General features: G+C 33.3%; 3 protein-coding genes across 9 annotated transcripts in view; 1 reads left to right on the top strand and 2 right to left on the bottom strand.

Annotated features, from left to right (window-relative positions):
- Window positions 1-10,692, bottom strand: part of ECD (ecdysoneless cell cycle regulator) — a 57,117-nt gene extending 46,425 nt beyond the window's left edge. The window contains exon 1 of the mRNA XM_057735851.1: window positions 10,676-10,692. Within this exon, the coding sequence (XP_057591834.1) occupies window position 10,676 (1 nt within the window). The 5' untranslated portion in view covers window positions 10,677-10,692. The remainder of the gene's footprint in view (window positions 1-10,675) is intronic.
- Window positions 1-16,945, top strand: part of FAM149B1 (family with sequence similarity 149 member B1) — a 59,163-nt gene that overhangs the window by 16,859 nt on the left and 25,359 nt on the right. For all 7 annotated transcript variants that reach the window (XM_057735859.1, XM_057735854.1, XM_057735853.1 and 4 more), the window contains exons 4-5: window positions 9,807-9,949; window positions 10,736-10,852. In XM_057735859.1, the coding sequence (XP_057591842.1) occupies window positions 9,807-9,949; window positions 10,736-10,852 (260 nt within the window). The remainder of the gene's footprint in view (window positions 1-9,806; window positions 9,950-10,735; window positions 10,853-16,945) is intronic.
- Window positions 10,704-16,945, bottom strand: part of DNAJC9 (DnaJ heat shock protein family (Hsp40) member C9) — a 38,508-nt gene continuing 32,266 nt past the window's right edge. Inside the window, exon 5 of the mRNA XM_057735862.1 lies at window positions 10,704-10,826. Within this exon, the coding sequence (XP_057591845.1) occupies window positions 10,812-10,826 (15 nt within the window). The 3' untranslated portion in view covers window positions 10,704-10,811. The remainder of the gene's footprint in view (window positions 10,827-16,945) is intronic.

The following is a 16,945-nucleotide window of genomic DNA, read 5'->3' as shown; positions in this document are numbered from 1 at the left end:
AACAGAAAATCAGCAAGGATACTGAAGACTTAAACAATGCTATCAACCAACTTGACCTAATTGATTCTACCCAATGAAAGCAGAATATATAATCTTCCAGCATACAAAAAACAAAACATCAGGACTCCCTGATGGTGCAGTGGTTAAGAATCTGCCTGCCAATGCAGGGGACACAGGTTCGATCCCTGGTCCAGGAAGATCCCACATGCCGCACAGCAACTAAGCCCTTGTGCCACAATTACTGAGCCTGCGCTCTAGAGCCTGAGACCCACAACTACTGAGCCCGCATACTGCAACTACTGAAGCCTGAGTACCTAGAGCCCATGATCCGCAATAAGGGAAGCCACTCAACTGAGAAACCCGCACACTGCAACGAAGAGTAGGCCCCCCTGGCCAAACTAGAGAAAGCCCGTGTGCAGCAACAAAGACCCAACGCAGCCAAAAAAACAAAAACAAAAACAAAAAAAAACTCGCCACAACTAGAGAAAGCCCGCGTGCAGCAACAAAGACCCAATGCAACAACAACAAAAAAACCAAAACAACAAAACACAAGTCTCATAAATCTAAAAGGATTGAAATTTTACTAGGTATATTTTCCAACCATGTTGGAATTAAGTTAGAAATCAACAATGGATATAAATTTGGGATATCCCCAAGTATTTGGAAATTAAACAGTGTTAAAGAACAGTCTACAAGGGAAGTTAGAAAATATTTTGAATTGAATGAGAAGGGAAAAGCAGAATATCAAAATTTATAAGATGTAGCTAAAATGGTGCTTAGAAGGAAATTTACAGCTTTAAATACCTATAGAAAAAAAATCAAGCTTATAGACACAAACAGATTGGTGATGACAGAGGTGGGGTTTGGGGTGGGTGAAATGGGTGAAGAGTGTGAAAAGGTACAAACTTCCAGTTACAAAATATATAAATAAGTTATGGGGATGTAATGTACAGCATGGTGATTATAGTTAATAATACTGTATTGCATATTTGAGAGTTGCTGAGAGAAAAGATCTCTTAAAAATTCTCATAAGGAAAAAAAATTCTGTAACTACGTATGGTGACTTACTATGGAGATCAATTTGTTATGTATACAAATATTGAATCATGTTATACACCTGAAACTAATATAATGTTGTATGTCACTTATAAACCTCAATAGAAGAAAAGTACCTATAGAAAAAAGGAACATATTGAATCAATAACATAAGCTTCCACATTAAGAAACTAAAAAAGAAGAGGAAATTAAATCCAAAGCAAGGAGAAGGAAGGAAATCATACAGATGAGAGTAGAAATTAATGAAATAGAAAACAGAAAAACAACAGAGAAACTCAATAAAGTCAAAGTTCTTTGAAAAGAGTCAACTTTAGCTAGTTTGACCAAGAAAAAAGAAGACATAAATTAACAAGATTAGAAATGAAAGTGGGGACTAACTATTGATCTTACAGAAAGTAAAAGGACTAGGGAAATATAATAAGCAACTTCATGTCAAGAAATTAGATAACTCAGATATAACTGACAAATTTTTAGAAAGACACAGTTACTAAATTGACTCAAAAAGAAATTAATCCATATCGATATATACTAATTAAATAAATTAAACTGGTAATTTAAAATCTTTCTACAAAGAAAAGCCCAGGCACAGATGGCTTTGCTGGTAAATTCCACCAAATATTCAAAGAATAAATAATAACCATCTTTCATAAACCCTTTCAGAAAATGGAGGAAGGAATACTTCCCAACTCATTCAGTGAGGCTAATATCACCCTGATACCAAAGCCAGACAAAGACATCGGAAGAAAAGAACTCTGTATGTAAAAAATTCTAAGGAATTCACAAAATGAACAAACAAAACTGATCAGCACTAATACATGAGTTTAACAAGGCCACAAGACACAAGGTCAATACAAAAATCAATTGTATTTCTATATATGCTTAAATATTTAAAGAAGAAATAATACCACTCTTTCAGAAAAGAGGGAATATTTTCTAATTCATCCTATGAGGCCAGTATTACTCTGACACCAAAGTTAGACAAAGACGTCACCTGAAGAGAAAACTACAAATTAATATTCCTCTTGAAATTATACACAAAACTTTAATTTACTAGCAAACCTAATCTAGCAACATAAAGGGATTATTTACCCTGACCAAGTGGGATTTATCCAAGGAATGCACAGCTGGTTCAACATCAGAAAATTAAATTAATACATCATAGTAAAGTGAAAAATGACCAGATTATCTCAATAGACACAGAAAAAGCATATGAGAAAATCCAATACCCACTCATCATAAAAACTCTCAAAAAAACTAGAAAATAAAAGGGAACTTCGTCAACTTGACAAAAGCACCTAGAGCTAACAGTGTATGTAACAGGTACCTACAGAAAAAAGGAGCATATTGAATCAATAACATAAGCTTCCACCTTAAGAAACTAAAAAAGAAGAGCAAATTAAATCCAAATCTAAATATTTTCCCCTTAAGGTCAGGAACAAGGTGAAGATGTCCATTCTTGGCACCTTTATTCAGCATTGTATTGTTGTTTCTAGTCAATACAACAGGACAAAATAATAAAAGGCATCCCATTGGAAAGGAATAAGTAAAACTATCTTCATTCACAAATGACGTGGTAGAAAATCCTAAAAACTTCCCTTCATGTCCCCCCCACCCTATTTACTAGAACTAAGAAATGAGTTTAGGAACGTCACAGTATATCAGATCAATTTACAAAAATCAATTGTAAATATGGTATATTTATGTAATGCAATATTATTCAGACATAAAAAGGAAAGAACTATGGATGAAGCTTGAAAACATGCTAAGTGAAAGAAGCCAGATACTAAAGGCCACATATTATATGGTTTCATACATATGAAATGTCCAGAGGAGCAAATCTGTAGAGACAGGAAGTAGATTAGCAGTGGGCTGGGGCTGGGCAGAGAGGAGAATGCAGAGTGATTGCTAATGGAGATAGGGTTTCTTTTGAGGGGTGAAAATGTTCCAGAATTAGATACTGGTGATGATTGCACAACTGTGCATATACTGCAAACCACTGGGAATACATTAAAACCACTAAAATTTACACTTTAAAAGGATGAATTTCATGGTATGGGAATTGTATCTAAATTTCTGTGTATTAGTAATGAATAATCTGAAAGTGAAAATTAAATTCAATTCACAAAGAACAAAAATTATTAGGGATAAACTTAGCAAAAGAAGAACAAGACTTATACACTGAAAAATTTACAACATTGCTAAGAAAAATGAAATATAAATAAATAAGAGACATTCCATGTTCATGGATTGGATGACTAAATATTAAGATGGCATTTCTCCCCCAAATTGATCTATATATTCAATGCATTCCCTACCATAACCCCAGCAGGCTTTTTGTAGAAATTGCTAAGCTGATCCTGATTGACATGGAATTGCAAAAGACCCAGATTAGTCAAAACAATTTTAAAAAAGAAGACAGAGGACTGACTCCATCACGTTTCAAACTTAATATAATAATGGTACAGTAATCAAAACAGTATGATAATAACATAAAGATAGGCCTATAATTCAATGGAACAGAATAGAGAATCTGGAAATAAACTCATATTTATGGTCAACTGATTTTTGGTGAAGAATTACCAAGGCAATTCAAGGGCTTCCTAGGTGGCGCAGTGGTTAAGAATCTGCCTGCCAATGCAGAGGTCATGGGTTCGATCCCAGCTCCAGGAAAATCCCACGTGCTGCGGAGCAACTAAGCCCGTGTGCCAAAAACAAAAACAAACAAACCAAGGCAATTCAATAGGGAAAGGATATTTTTTCCAATAAATATTGCTGGAACAATTGGATATCCATATGCAGAAAGGTGAAATCTGACCCTTACCTTATATCATACAGAAAACTTACTCAAATTAATTATAAACTTAAATGTAAGAGCAAAAACGGTCAATGTTTTAGAAGAAAATGTATGAGAAAACCTGCAAAACCCTGGGTTAGGCAACGAATTCACAGATATAACACACCAAAAGCACAAGCCTAAAAAAGTGGATAAATTTGACTCCATCAAAATTAAAATCTTTTGTGCTTCCAAATACACTATCAAGAAAATGAAAGGACAGGGGACTTCCTAGGTGGCGCAGTGGTTAAGAATCCGCCTGCCAATGCAGGGGACACGGGTTAAGCCCTGCTCCAGGAAGATTCCCACATGCTGCGGAACACCTAAGCCCATGTGCCACAACTACTGAGCCTGTGCTCTAGAGCCCATGAGCCATAACTATTGAGCCCATGTGCTTCAACTACTGAAGCCTGCGCCCTAGAGCCCACGCTCCGCAACAAGAGAAGCCACTGTAATGAGGAGCCCACGCACCACAATGAAGAATGGTCCCCGCTCACAGCAACTACAGAAAGCCTGCGCGCAGCAATGAAGACCCAACACAGCCAATAAATAACTAAATTTATTTAAAAAAAGAAAAAAGAAAATGAAATGACAAGCCACAGACTGGGAGAGAATATTTGCAATACATATATCTGACAAAGGACTTGTATCCAAAACTTAAAATTCCATGTTAAGGAGATAAACCAGTTGAAAAAAAATGGGCAAAGGCTTGGACACTGTAAAAGAAAACACGTGAATGGCCAAGTAGCATATAGAAAGATGCTCAATATCATTATCATCAAGGAAATGCAAATTTAAAACTGTCATGATACACATTCACTAAAATTGCTAAAACTAAAAAGACTGACAATACCTAGTATTAGCCAGGATGTGGAGAAGATTTAATGCTCACACATTTCTTATGGGAACGCTAACCTGTATATTTATTCTGCAATATAGTTTTAGTAGTTTATTTTAATGTTAAACATCCACTCATTATATAAGACCCAGTAATTCTACTGCTAGGTATTTATCTGAGAGAAATAAAAATATATATCCAGAAAAAGATTTGTGCATGAATGTTTATATCAGATTTATTCATAATAACAAATATTGTAAATAATGCAAATGTCCCTCAACAGGAGAATGGATAAACAAATTGCGGCATAGTCTTACAATGCATTACTATACATGCAACAACATGGGTGAACCTCAAAAACATGCTGAATGAAGGAAGCTAAACACAAAAAAATACATCCTGCACGATCCTATTTATATGAAGTTCTAGAACAGACAAAACTAATTTGTAGTGATATAAATCTGATAATGGTTTCATGACATGGGGAATGGGAAACATAAACGGGACACGGGTATGAGGGAACTTTCTGGGGTGTAAGAAATGTTCTACATCTGGAAAGGAATGGTGGTTACTTGGGTGAATACATTTGTCAAATGTCATTGTCCTGTATTATTATCGTATGTAAATTATTCCTCAATAGGTTTATTAAACTTTTAAAACACTCAAAAAGTTAAGGGATAAAACAGCATCCATTAAAATTATTGGAGGTTTTAAAACAAAGCAGGTAGTTCTCCTGTACAGTCACATGGGGGGCAATAAGGGTTTCAACACATGAATTTGGGGGGACACTATTCAGTCCATAGCAGCTATGTGACTAGTCATGTCACAGAATGGAACATTTTGAGTGCCCACAAGCTCCTTCCCTCCTCTGCCCTAAAGGTTACTACTATTCTAATTTTTGGTATTTTTTTCTTGCCTTTTTAATTTATATTTTTACCTCCTGAGTATACATTCCTAAACAAAATAGTTAAGTTTTGCTTGTTTTTGAATTTTATATAAATGGAATTATATTTTTGTAATCTTTTGTGTCTGGCTTTTTTTGTTCAATATTATGCTCTTAAGACTCATTCTTAGTGTTGTGTGGACCTGTAGTTTTCTTCTTATTCATTGCTATACATTATCCCCTTTTAAGAATATAACAGAGATATTTAATATATTAAAAAATGTATGGACATTTTGGTTGTTTCCAACTTTTGGCTTTTATGGGGAATGTTCATGAACTTTCTTGCAGCTGTATCCTGGTGCCCATAAGTACATATTTCTGTTGTGTATGTACCTAACAGTATAATTAGAGGATCACAGTGTATGTGTGTTTTCATCTTTATTTGATAATATTCACTGCTTTCTAAAGAGGTTGTACAGATTTACATTCCCACTAGCAAGATGTGAGTTTCTGTTGCTCCTTATCTTTCTCAATATTTGGTATTGTCACTATTTAGAATTTTCCTTATCTGATGAGTGTATAATAATCTCTTAGTTTGATTTTCTTCACATCTCCTTGATTAAGAAAAAGGTTAAGAATATTTTCATATGTTTATTGACCATTTGGGTTTCTACTTTTATGAAATATCTATTTAATTTTTTGCTCATTTCCCAATTGGTTGCTCTGACATATTTCTAATTGATTTGTAGGGGCTCATTATTCTGGATATAAATGTTTTTGAGGTATATGTGTTGCAAATATCTTCTACTTAGTAGGCTTGCTTTTTCACTCCCATAAAGTTGTCTTCTGATGAACAGAAATTCTAATTTTAACATCCTAAAATATATCAGTTTTTTCCTCTGTGGTTAGTGCTTCTTTTATCATATGTAATAAATCTCTCCCTAACCTGAAAAAAATTTAAAAAAATAAAACGAGGCAGGTAGAGGTTTTAATTTAAGAAAAGACAGATATGAAAATCCAGTTTAAAATCTTAGACATGAATAGCATTTGAAATATCTCAGTAGATAACTGGACATAACTACTGTATGTAAACTGGACCCAGTGAAACAGAATAGTAGTGAATTGAATGAGAGAACTAAGACAATCACCTAGAACTAGAGAGAATTTGAAGAGTAGTTAGGAGATGGATTAAGATCCTGTAATGTATGTGTAACAAATTTTGGAAAGAGAAAATAGAAAAAGGCAATATTCAAAGAAATAATCACTGATTTTTTTTTTTAAAGAATTGAAGAAAGACAACAGTCTTCACGTTGAAAAAGCATATCAAATTTTAAAAAAATGCTTTCAGATATATTCCAGAGAAACTACTGTAAATCAAAGATTTAAAAAAATGTTAAACGCTATTAGAAAAGAGAGAACACATGTAATGGAGTAAAAATCAGACTTACAGCAGATTACTCACAATTAACAATAAATACCAGATGATAATGATATTATAACTTTAAAGTGCTAAGGAAAAAATGAATGATATATCTCTCATATATATGATAAATAATGATATATCCCTATCATATTTATGATAAATAAAATGATATATACATATGATATACTATCATTCAGTAGTGAAGGCAAAATAAAGACATGTTAAACATCTACAGAACAACAATTTCCTATTCATATATTCACTGAAAGAATGATTAAAGGACAGATTGTAGTAAGAAGGAAAATAAAGCCAGAAGAAAGGAATGGGATACAAGAAGCAACAGAGAGCAAAGTAATTGGCAAAGCATATTGGTAAGCCTAAGTAGTTACTAAAACAAATAACAGTAATATTTTATGTGTTAAAAACGACACTAATACTAAAATTCAAAATAAAAATCACATGGAAGATGCTGAGAGGGAAGTTAAAGAATATCAAAAATAAAAATCACACAGAAGATGCTTAGAGGGAAGCTGAAGCATATCAAAGTCCTTTTTAAAAAATTTTTGTTTTACATAATTGGAATGTCATTTATTGTCGAAGTGGTGAAAGATGTCTTAAGCCCCTGCATCCCTTTCTGTTCCTGTCAACAATCCTGTAAACTGAAGGAGGGAAGGTGTAGACTAGAAACTGACTTTTGAATTGTTTAAACTGCAACTCAGGCTAAGATACATAGTCGATATAGCAACCCAGCACGTGTACATAAGACAGAACACAAAGTTACACAAGGTAATAACCATTATATGAGTAATCACTATGATATTTTACATTCTGTTCTGCCTTATTATATTTCACTTTTTGGGTATTATTTAATAACATTTTAAAATTGATTTCACTGTCCACATGGTCCTGAGGCTTGAAAAACACTACTAAAGTGTTGGGGTGGGATGAATTGGGAAATTGGGATTGCCATATGTACACTATTAATAAGAAAAAAAATATCAAATTGTACACTTTAAATACATGCAGTTTATTGTATGTCAATTATATCTCAAAGTCCTTAAAATAAATAAATAAATTTTTTAAAAAAGAAAAACACTAGTAAAAGTGTTTCCTGAGAAGTCCTAAGTGCTTACCTCTCCTGCTTTAAAAATATATGACACTAAGACAGAAATTAGGTAAAAGTAAAAAGTTAAATGAAAAAAGATATGATAGAGATTGGGCTATCATTAGTATAAAGGGCTTTGATATCTTCTCAAATTAGAATTATTTTACTTGATGAATGTTCACATTATTACTAGCAGCATTCTATCACCCAGAATAGAGAGCTTGAAATCATCTTTATAACCACCTCTCTCATTCAATCAGTCATTAAGTTTTGTGTATTTTATCCTCACAATGTATCTCATGTCTTTTTTCTCCTTTTCTTTTTTCTTTTTAAAAATTGAGATATAATTGATGTATAACATTGTATTATTTTTAGGTGTCCAAAATAATAATTTGATACATGTAATAATGCAAAATGATCAAAGTTCTTTGTTTCAGTAGAGGACAGAAATCCTGAAAAACTTTAAATTTTGTTAGCAAAATAAGTGTGTATGGATGCCAAAATTTTAAGTGTAACTAACAGAATATAAAGATAATGAATAACTTCCAAATTTAAAAGGAGAATAAGGAAAACTCACTGTAACAGAAGGAAAAGAGAATAAAAAAGCACAACAAAAAGAAGGTTAAATAGAAAACACAAAATAAATGGTAGAAATAAGTCCAAATATTGCACACACATTACAATAATTATACATGGATAACATTTACCTACAAATAAAAGACTCTGAAACTGGTTTTTAAAAATCCAGCTACATGCTCTTTAAAGAAACATATTAAAAATGAAATGATACTCAAACATTGAAAATCAAGGGATGAAAAAGTTATAACAGGCAAATATTAGCAAAAGAAAGTTGGCATGAGTAGAATTTAAGTAGATAAATATTTAACAGGAAAAATAACAAGTTTCACTGAGACTGGGAAAATTTGACCTCACCCCTAGACTTGAAAACAATAAGTAAGAAATTTTTAAAAATATATTTGTGTTGAGTCTTTAAAGTTAAGCCTTAAATCTACCTAGCAAGCCTTTTTTTTTCCCATTGGATAGAAGGTGACTTTCACTGTTATAGTGAAAATACATATTTCTCATCTTATACTTTTAAAAGAAGGTATAACTTTTCTTCCACCAGAATGTAAAGGGACACATAAAAAAAAGGTGAAGTAGAGAGTAGGCACAGAATCAGATAACGTGATCAGATTCACATTTTATAGCCACCACTTTGGCTGCTGCAAAAGGATAGATTATAGGGTAAAGATTTAACCTAAATTGTCAGCAGAAAAATGCATACTACAAAGTAATATATGTATAGGATTGACTGTCTACCTTAAGCTCTAAAAATATACTGGAACCAAGCAACTATAATAAAATTAATAATCATTATCTCTGAGTGGTAGAATTATTGGTAGTTTTTATTTTTCTTTATACTTTTCTGGATTTTTATGATGAAGAAAATGTTACCTTAAAAACATAGATATTTCTACAAATTTTCTTTAAAAAGGAATAGGGAGACCATCTGAACATTCTGAGATCCCAAAATGCACTAACTTAATTTTTTTCTCACAAATGGACTAAATATTGAAAACAAAACAAAATCTGATTGCTTTCAACCTTTGTGATTATTAACAGAGATTGAAGCTCACCTAAATATTTTGCGGTGATAATTTCTTTTAGGAACTTGATCAAAATGCCACTGAAAAAGTCCAGGCAATGTTCACAGCCATTGACGAGCTCTTGTATGAGCAGAAGTTGAGTGTACATACTAAAGGTCTACAAGAAGAGTGCCAACGATGGACATGTAGCTTTCCTCACCTCAGGTATTGGAGCCCTTGTATATTCATGGCTAATACTAAAATTTGAAAAGCAGATTTCCAGGAAAGCTTGTATTCTGAAATCTTTATGGACATGGATTTGTATAAATAAGATGAGGTGGTATAAAGCCTCAGATGATAAAAAACTCATGTTGATGGAAGTTTCTCGGAGTTTTCATAACTACCAACATGTTGTCCTAATCAAGTTAAACAATTCCTATACCAGTAGCTGTGATTTGTGTACTGTGGCTGTCCAAAGAGTCCTTCTTTTGAACAAGAGGGTTAGAAAATGTATTTGATTACACTATTGTCTATAAATAAATTGTTATGCATGTATACTTGAAAGCAGACATAGGCTATTAGGAAGCTTCCCTTAGAAACCACATTAGTGCACTGACTACACATACTTAAAATTTATAAAGCTTCATATTCTCAAGGATATAATTCAGTTTTCACCAATTTGGCCTGCCTTTCACCCATTTTGGCAAATGTAACAAAGATGGTCATAGAGAATGGAGGGCAAATTACAAATGTCTGCCCAGTTTCCTTGGATGTTTTTCAGCAGGGTGGAAAAGCTTTATCCTTTCTATCTTCATTGCACAGGAGAGAAATAATACATTTAAAAAGGCTCTGGATTCACATTTCTCTCAAGAATCATTCTAAATCAGTAACAGACTAAGTATGTACTAGACTTCTATGTCGAGCCATCAAATTTGTTTCAAAAATACCTACTTTTTGTATGTGTGCCAGGTGAAGGTTCTTAATTGTCTCTTTATGTTCTTCACTTTGAAGGATTCTGGGTAGGCAGATAATCACTCCAAGTGAAGGTTATGGACTGTATCCTAGATCCCCTTCTGCTGTTTCAGCTTCACACGAGGCAACACTGTCTCAAGAAAGAGATTCTACTATGTAAGTATTCTAATATATAAGTATTTATGTATTCTAGTCTGCATATATTATATTCTACCACTTATACTAAGGGTTTAAAATACTTCCTATTTATTGGTATTTAGTAAAGCACAGCAAATTCTGTAAGACTGACCATATTCTTTATGCATATTAGAATTTTATTACTTAATTTTTTTGTTCAAAAAGTAAGACATTCTCTAGGATTTAGGAGTTATTCAGATTCAAATATATCTATATCTATGTCTGTCTATAAACACAGGCATAAATACACATTATTGGAATAAATGTGTAGGTAGACTGGTTTACAGAAATTCGAGGATCAAAGAAAAAGACTAAAAATTTTTTGAAAAAATTTTTGAAAAAGTGATTTTCTTAAACATGTAATACTAATTAAACCTTAATATCTTTATGGAAGTTAAGCTGGTATTAGTTTATTAGCTTAAAATGGGTAATTGGTACATTAGCTAAAATGGCTAATTCTTCAAACAACTCAAACTCTTTAAACAGGCAAAATAAACCCAGATAGGATTACTTTAAAAACCTCTGCTTACTCTTAATTCTATGGTAAAATGTCATAGTTTTAATTCATTTTAAAATTATTCCTTTACTTTTTCCTAAGACTGTAATTTTACTTATACTGATACCATCTAAGAGTTGTAGTAATACTTAAACTTTTGATGCCTTTTTGGGCTTGTAGTAATTTCATCAGACCACAAAGTAAAACATTATTGTCTTAGGCCAATTAAGGTTATGGGATCTGGGTTATCAACTAACTGACTTTTGGTCAGAGAATGGGATTTGTTTACTTCTTTCAAAGTGATTTAAACTCAAGCTTCTGGTTACTAGGCTGAGCTTTCTTTCTAAGTTTAAACCAGTAAGCCTTTTCAAGTTCACTCCTTTTATATAAATTTCAGATTTTTACAAACTAATGTCTCCCGTAGAAATGATGTATTCTTTAATTCTCACTGACCAAAATTACATAACTTATGTCCTGCTATTAAGATATATTTACCTGATCTATTAGTGTAAACTTTATATATGCCTTATTATTTTATAACTATAAATAGCGGTTCCATTTAAAGATCCCAAATAAATAAGGAACAAGTCTAAGCAGTTAGCTCCTCCTTTTTCAGGACATCTGGCTAAATCATCGTTCTGCAACATACTACAGACATCCTTTCTTTCCTTTTTACTTGTTACTACCACTGCTCCTTGGTCCTTCTTATTTTTGGTTCTGCCTCTCTGGATAATTTGACTTACAGTTTTCAATAAGTACCTTTCTTTACTATACACATGAAACAAATACCTATCTATACTTTTTTTAAAATTAATTTTTATTGGAGTATAGTTGCTTTACAATGTTGTGTTAGTTTCTACTATACAGCAAAATGAATCAGCTATACCCTATCTACACTTTATATACAGACATATACTTAAATGAAACAAGTTATTCAGCTATATTAGCATATCACTACTTATAGAAAATAATAACAAATTAAATATAATCCATATTTACTTTCATATCACTACCACTTTGTCCATACTTGATAGTCTGTCTCTTGAATACCATTAATAAACTCTTTGCCTTTCAAAATATTTATATATTTTAATTAACCAAAATTATTATCGATGCTCAGACTGTTACAAGTTGGCCATGTCAAGCTAGTTCCTTCTTTTTTGTTTCGACTGTATCCTTGTTTCCTGGTTACAGTGGGATGTTCCAGTCCTATCCTGGAAAAATTTTTTTTCTTCCTTTAAGACATGGAATCAGCTGAAATTTAAGGAGATCTAATTTCTTTAAGAGGCTAGTCGTATTTGGGAACAAAATTTGGGTAGTGAGGAGTATATAAGTTGGTGGTGATGCTACAATTTTGCCACTTTTTGTAATAAGTGGTACGAAAAAATGTCAAGAATTCATTTTGATATTTTTCACTTTAACAAATTAGTTTTCCATAAAATATGAGGTTTATCATCTACTGAGATTTTCTACAAAAATAGCATTTCAAATTATATCCATTCTTGCCCCTCCACATTACATCAGATTTTCTTTTAAAGTTCAGGGTTAATCATTTCTGTCCCCTACTTAAAAATCTTCACTAGCTTCCCACTGAATTTAAGATACAAATCTAAAATTATATCATAAGCTGGCCATAGCCTACATCTCTATCTTTATCCTGTCACTCTCTCTCTCTCATTAATCCTTCCACAGTGGATTTCTTTCAAATCTCAGATGTACTAAACAAGGTATTCAGTCAAGTTTCCATTCTTGAGGAATTCCTGGGTCAGAGGAAAGCAGTATAATAACACAAAAATACAGTCTCTTCCTCTTTGTATCTCTAACACCTACCACAATGCCTAGAACATGGTTAGCACTGACTTTTTTTTTTAACTAAATTAAAACATATTTATATGACACAAACTCCATGAAAATTGATATTATGGCTGCAAAACAATGTTATCAGTCAAAACAAATATTAGTGTCTAGGTCAAAATGGAATTCCAGGAACTTTAAAACAATAGAAGATGGTGGCAGCATAAGGAGAAAACACAGGCCAGAAAAGAACCTTGAACAGATGAGTTTGAGGACATTTCCATTTGAAAAAAAACTATTAAGTCTTCCGTTTCAAGTTAGCTTAAGGGGTTTATCTACCCTTAATTTAAATACATACCTCAACAAAAATTAACTATAATATCTAATAAGTAGCTAAAGTATATGACTATATACAGAATTCTAACCCTTAAAAAATCATTAAAAGAATAGAGAGCTCAGAAATAAACCTTTGTGTATATGACTAATTTTCAACAAGGGCGCCAAAACTACACAATGGGGAAAGGACAATCTCTTCAACAAATGGTGCTGGGCAACAAATGCAGAAGAATGAAATGGGACCCTTACCGTGCACCATATACAGAAATTAATGCAAAATGGATTTTAAAGACCTAAATGTAAGACCTAAAACTATTAAAACTCTGAGAATAAAACATAGGGGAAAAGCTTCAGGATATTGGATTTGGCAATGATTTATTGGATAGAACACCAAAAGCTTAGGCAGCAAAAGCAACAACAGACAAATGGGACTATATCAAACTCAAAAATTTCTGTGCATCAAAAGAAACAATCAGAGTGAAAAGGCAACCGGTGGAATGGGGGAGAATATTTGCAAATCACATGTCTGATAAAGGGTTAATATCTAGAACATATGAGGAACTTCTACGATTCAACAACAACAAAAATAACCCAATTTAAAAATGGACAGGGACTTCCCTGGTGGCACAGTGGTTAAGAATCCACCTGCCAATTCAGGGGACACAGGTTTGAGCCCTGGGCCGGGAAGATCCCACATGCCGCGGAGCATCTGTGCGCCACAACTACTAAGCCTGTGCTCTAGAGCCCACACGCCACAACTAATAAAGCCCGTGTGCCTGGATCCTGTGCTCCACAACAAGAGAAGCCACCTCACTGAGAAGCCCTCACACCGCAACTAGAGTGAACCCGTAGGCAGCAACAAAGACCCAATGCAGCCAAAATTAAATAAATAAATATTAAAAAAATAAAAAATAAAAATGGAGAAAGGAGAAAGGACTAGAGAATAGAAAATTCTCAAAGAAGATAAACCAATGGCCAACAAATATACGAAGAGATGCTCAACATCACTAATCATAAGAGGAATACAAATCAAAACCACAATGAAATATCACCTCATACCCATCAGCATGGCCACTATCAAAAGAACAGAAAGCGACAACTGTTGGCAAAAATGTAGAGAAAAAATTGGAACCTCTGTGAAGGTGTTGGGAGGGAATGTAAAATGGTGCAGCCATTAAGGAAAACAGTATGGAAGTTCCTTAAAAAATTAAAAATTGAATTACCATATGATCCAGCAATCCCACTCCTGAGTATATATCCAAAAAAATTCAAAGCAGTATCTCAGAGAGATATTTGCACACCCAATTCGTTGCAGCATTATTCACAATAGCCAAGAGGTGGAAACAACCCAAATATTCATCAACAGATCAATGGGTAAAGAAAATGTGGTATATACATACAATGGAATATTATAGAGGAAATCCTCTCACATGCTACAATATGGATGAACCTCAAATATATTATTCTAGGTGAAATAAGCCAGTAACAAAAGGACAAATACAATACAATTCCACCCATATTTAGTATCTAAAGTAGTCAAATCTTAGAAACAGAAAGTAGAAGCATAGTTGTCCAAGGGAGGGGAGGAAAGGGAAGAGACAATTAGTGTTTAATGGGTATCAGAGTTTCAGTTTTGCAGTATAAGAAAGTTCAAGGGATCTGCTGCACAATAATGTGAATATACTTAACACTATTGAATTGTGCAGTTTTAAATGGTTACGATGGTGTATTTAATGTTATATTGTTTACCACAGCTTAAAAAAAAAATCATTAAAGTGACATGGTATGGTTTGTCCTAAGCCCACCTGCCTCATGTTACTCATTACAAATTATAGCTTTTGCTTTCACTGTTTTTTTTATAACTGTCCTAAATGCAAGAGCCCAGTCAACCTAATTACAAATCACATTTTTTCAGATATGAAGAGCTTTCTGAAGCTCTCCAAAACGATGGATATGTTTTCCTTCAGTTCTTTTACTTGTAAGGACCATCCACAATCATATTTCCTTTCCTAGTGTACTAAGTTATATTTTCTTCCTTTTGGCATCATGAGATCACTACTTCATGTAACTTTCCTCTATTTTGGTCATTGCTAGAGGTCCACTGGGAGATAAGTTTGGTCTGAAATGGAGTTGAGAGTGGTTAATTCTACTTTTCAGATCCTAGTCAGGAAGGAGAGCTCTTGGCCACTTGTTCCTCCCAGCCACCCTGGAGGGCCTTTCAGTGATCACCTCCATGAAGGCTGCAGAATTCCACCTCCTAAGGCCTACATCTGAGTGGGCTGGCTCCAAATTAAACTCTTTGTTTAAATAAGAAACCTAGCAAAGTCATTTTATCCTCCATGCATGTGGGAGAAGAATAAAGTGGCACTGATTTCTTTCCTCTCACAAGAAAACAGATCTGAACTTAAATATGACTATCAGGACAATACATTATTAGGTAAGACCACTGTTATTCTTTTAGTAAGTAAAAAAATTACAAACATTTTAGAAGTTAAAGGTTATTTTCCAGACATGGTAATCTCTGAAGTCTGATGATTTAAAAGATCCCTTTGTTAGAAATAACATTTGCAAAGACAGTTTTATGATGTAGAATACTATCTGGTTTTTGTTTCAGCTTTAGGGGAAATGAGAACATTTTTCCTTCTCATCTAACTGAAAACTTTTTAACTAACAAAAAGGCCTACACTTTGTTAGAAAAGCCTATTTTTTTTCAGAGCAAGCAATTCCATTAGTTACCACTAACTAAAAAATGAGTGGTTAATAATTCAAATGGAATGATGCAATAGTACAATAACATATGGAATGTTGGGAGTGCAATGTTTGACAGGGGTTTGACAGTTTTTAATTTTTTCATGTTATGGTAAAAAAAAACTACCACCACTATTTTATAAAAGAAATGACATATTAACAAAAAAGCATGTCTCAAAATAAGGTCAGTCCTTTTCAAGAAAGGGTATTTTATAGTCTTACTGAGCATTGTTCTTATTTTGCTCATTTTGATGCAGATCAGTAAAAATTTTGTCATGGATTGCCATAAATCTGTTGACTAGAATTTGGGTATTGCTGCTTTAGAATTTCAGAATAGAGACTTAAAAAACCTTAAGTCTCAAATTTAGAGACATTTATAAATGGTAATACCAGCTGGTTTTGATATATTGGTTCTTCAAACTGTTTCTCCCATCTCTTACTGTCTCTCCATCCCCCTGCTTCCTGCCATGGTCCAGGTTCTCATCAGCTTACCAGCTGTTGTTTCATCTTTTGCATTAGGCTCCTAACCACATTACCCTCTTCATCACCACCAAAGCAAGGATGCTATCATTCCCCTTCTTAAAAACTTTAACTAACTTTAATTCCATTGCTATCAATTAACAAAGTACTTCACAGTCTGGCCTAGTACCTTTCCAACCGCTTCCTATGAATCATACACTTTATGGCTTATGTAACAG

The sequence above is a fragment of the Hippopotamus amphibius genome, chromosome 5 (assembly GCF_030028045.1).
Source record: "Hippopotamus amphibius kiboko isolate mHipAmp2 chromosome 5, mHipAmp2.hap2, whole genome shotgun sequence".
NCBI classification, from domain to species: Eukaryota; Metazoa; Chordata; class Mammalia; order Artiodactyla; family Hippopotamidae; genus Hippopotamus; species Hippopotamus amphibius.
The sequence above is the reverse complement of the archived record's forward strand: the minus strand, read 5'-3'. Positions and strand labels throughout refer to the sequence as shown.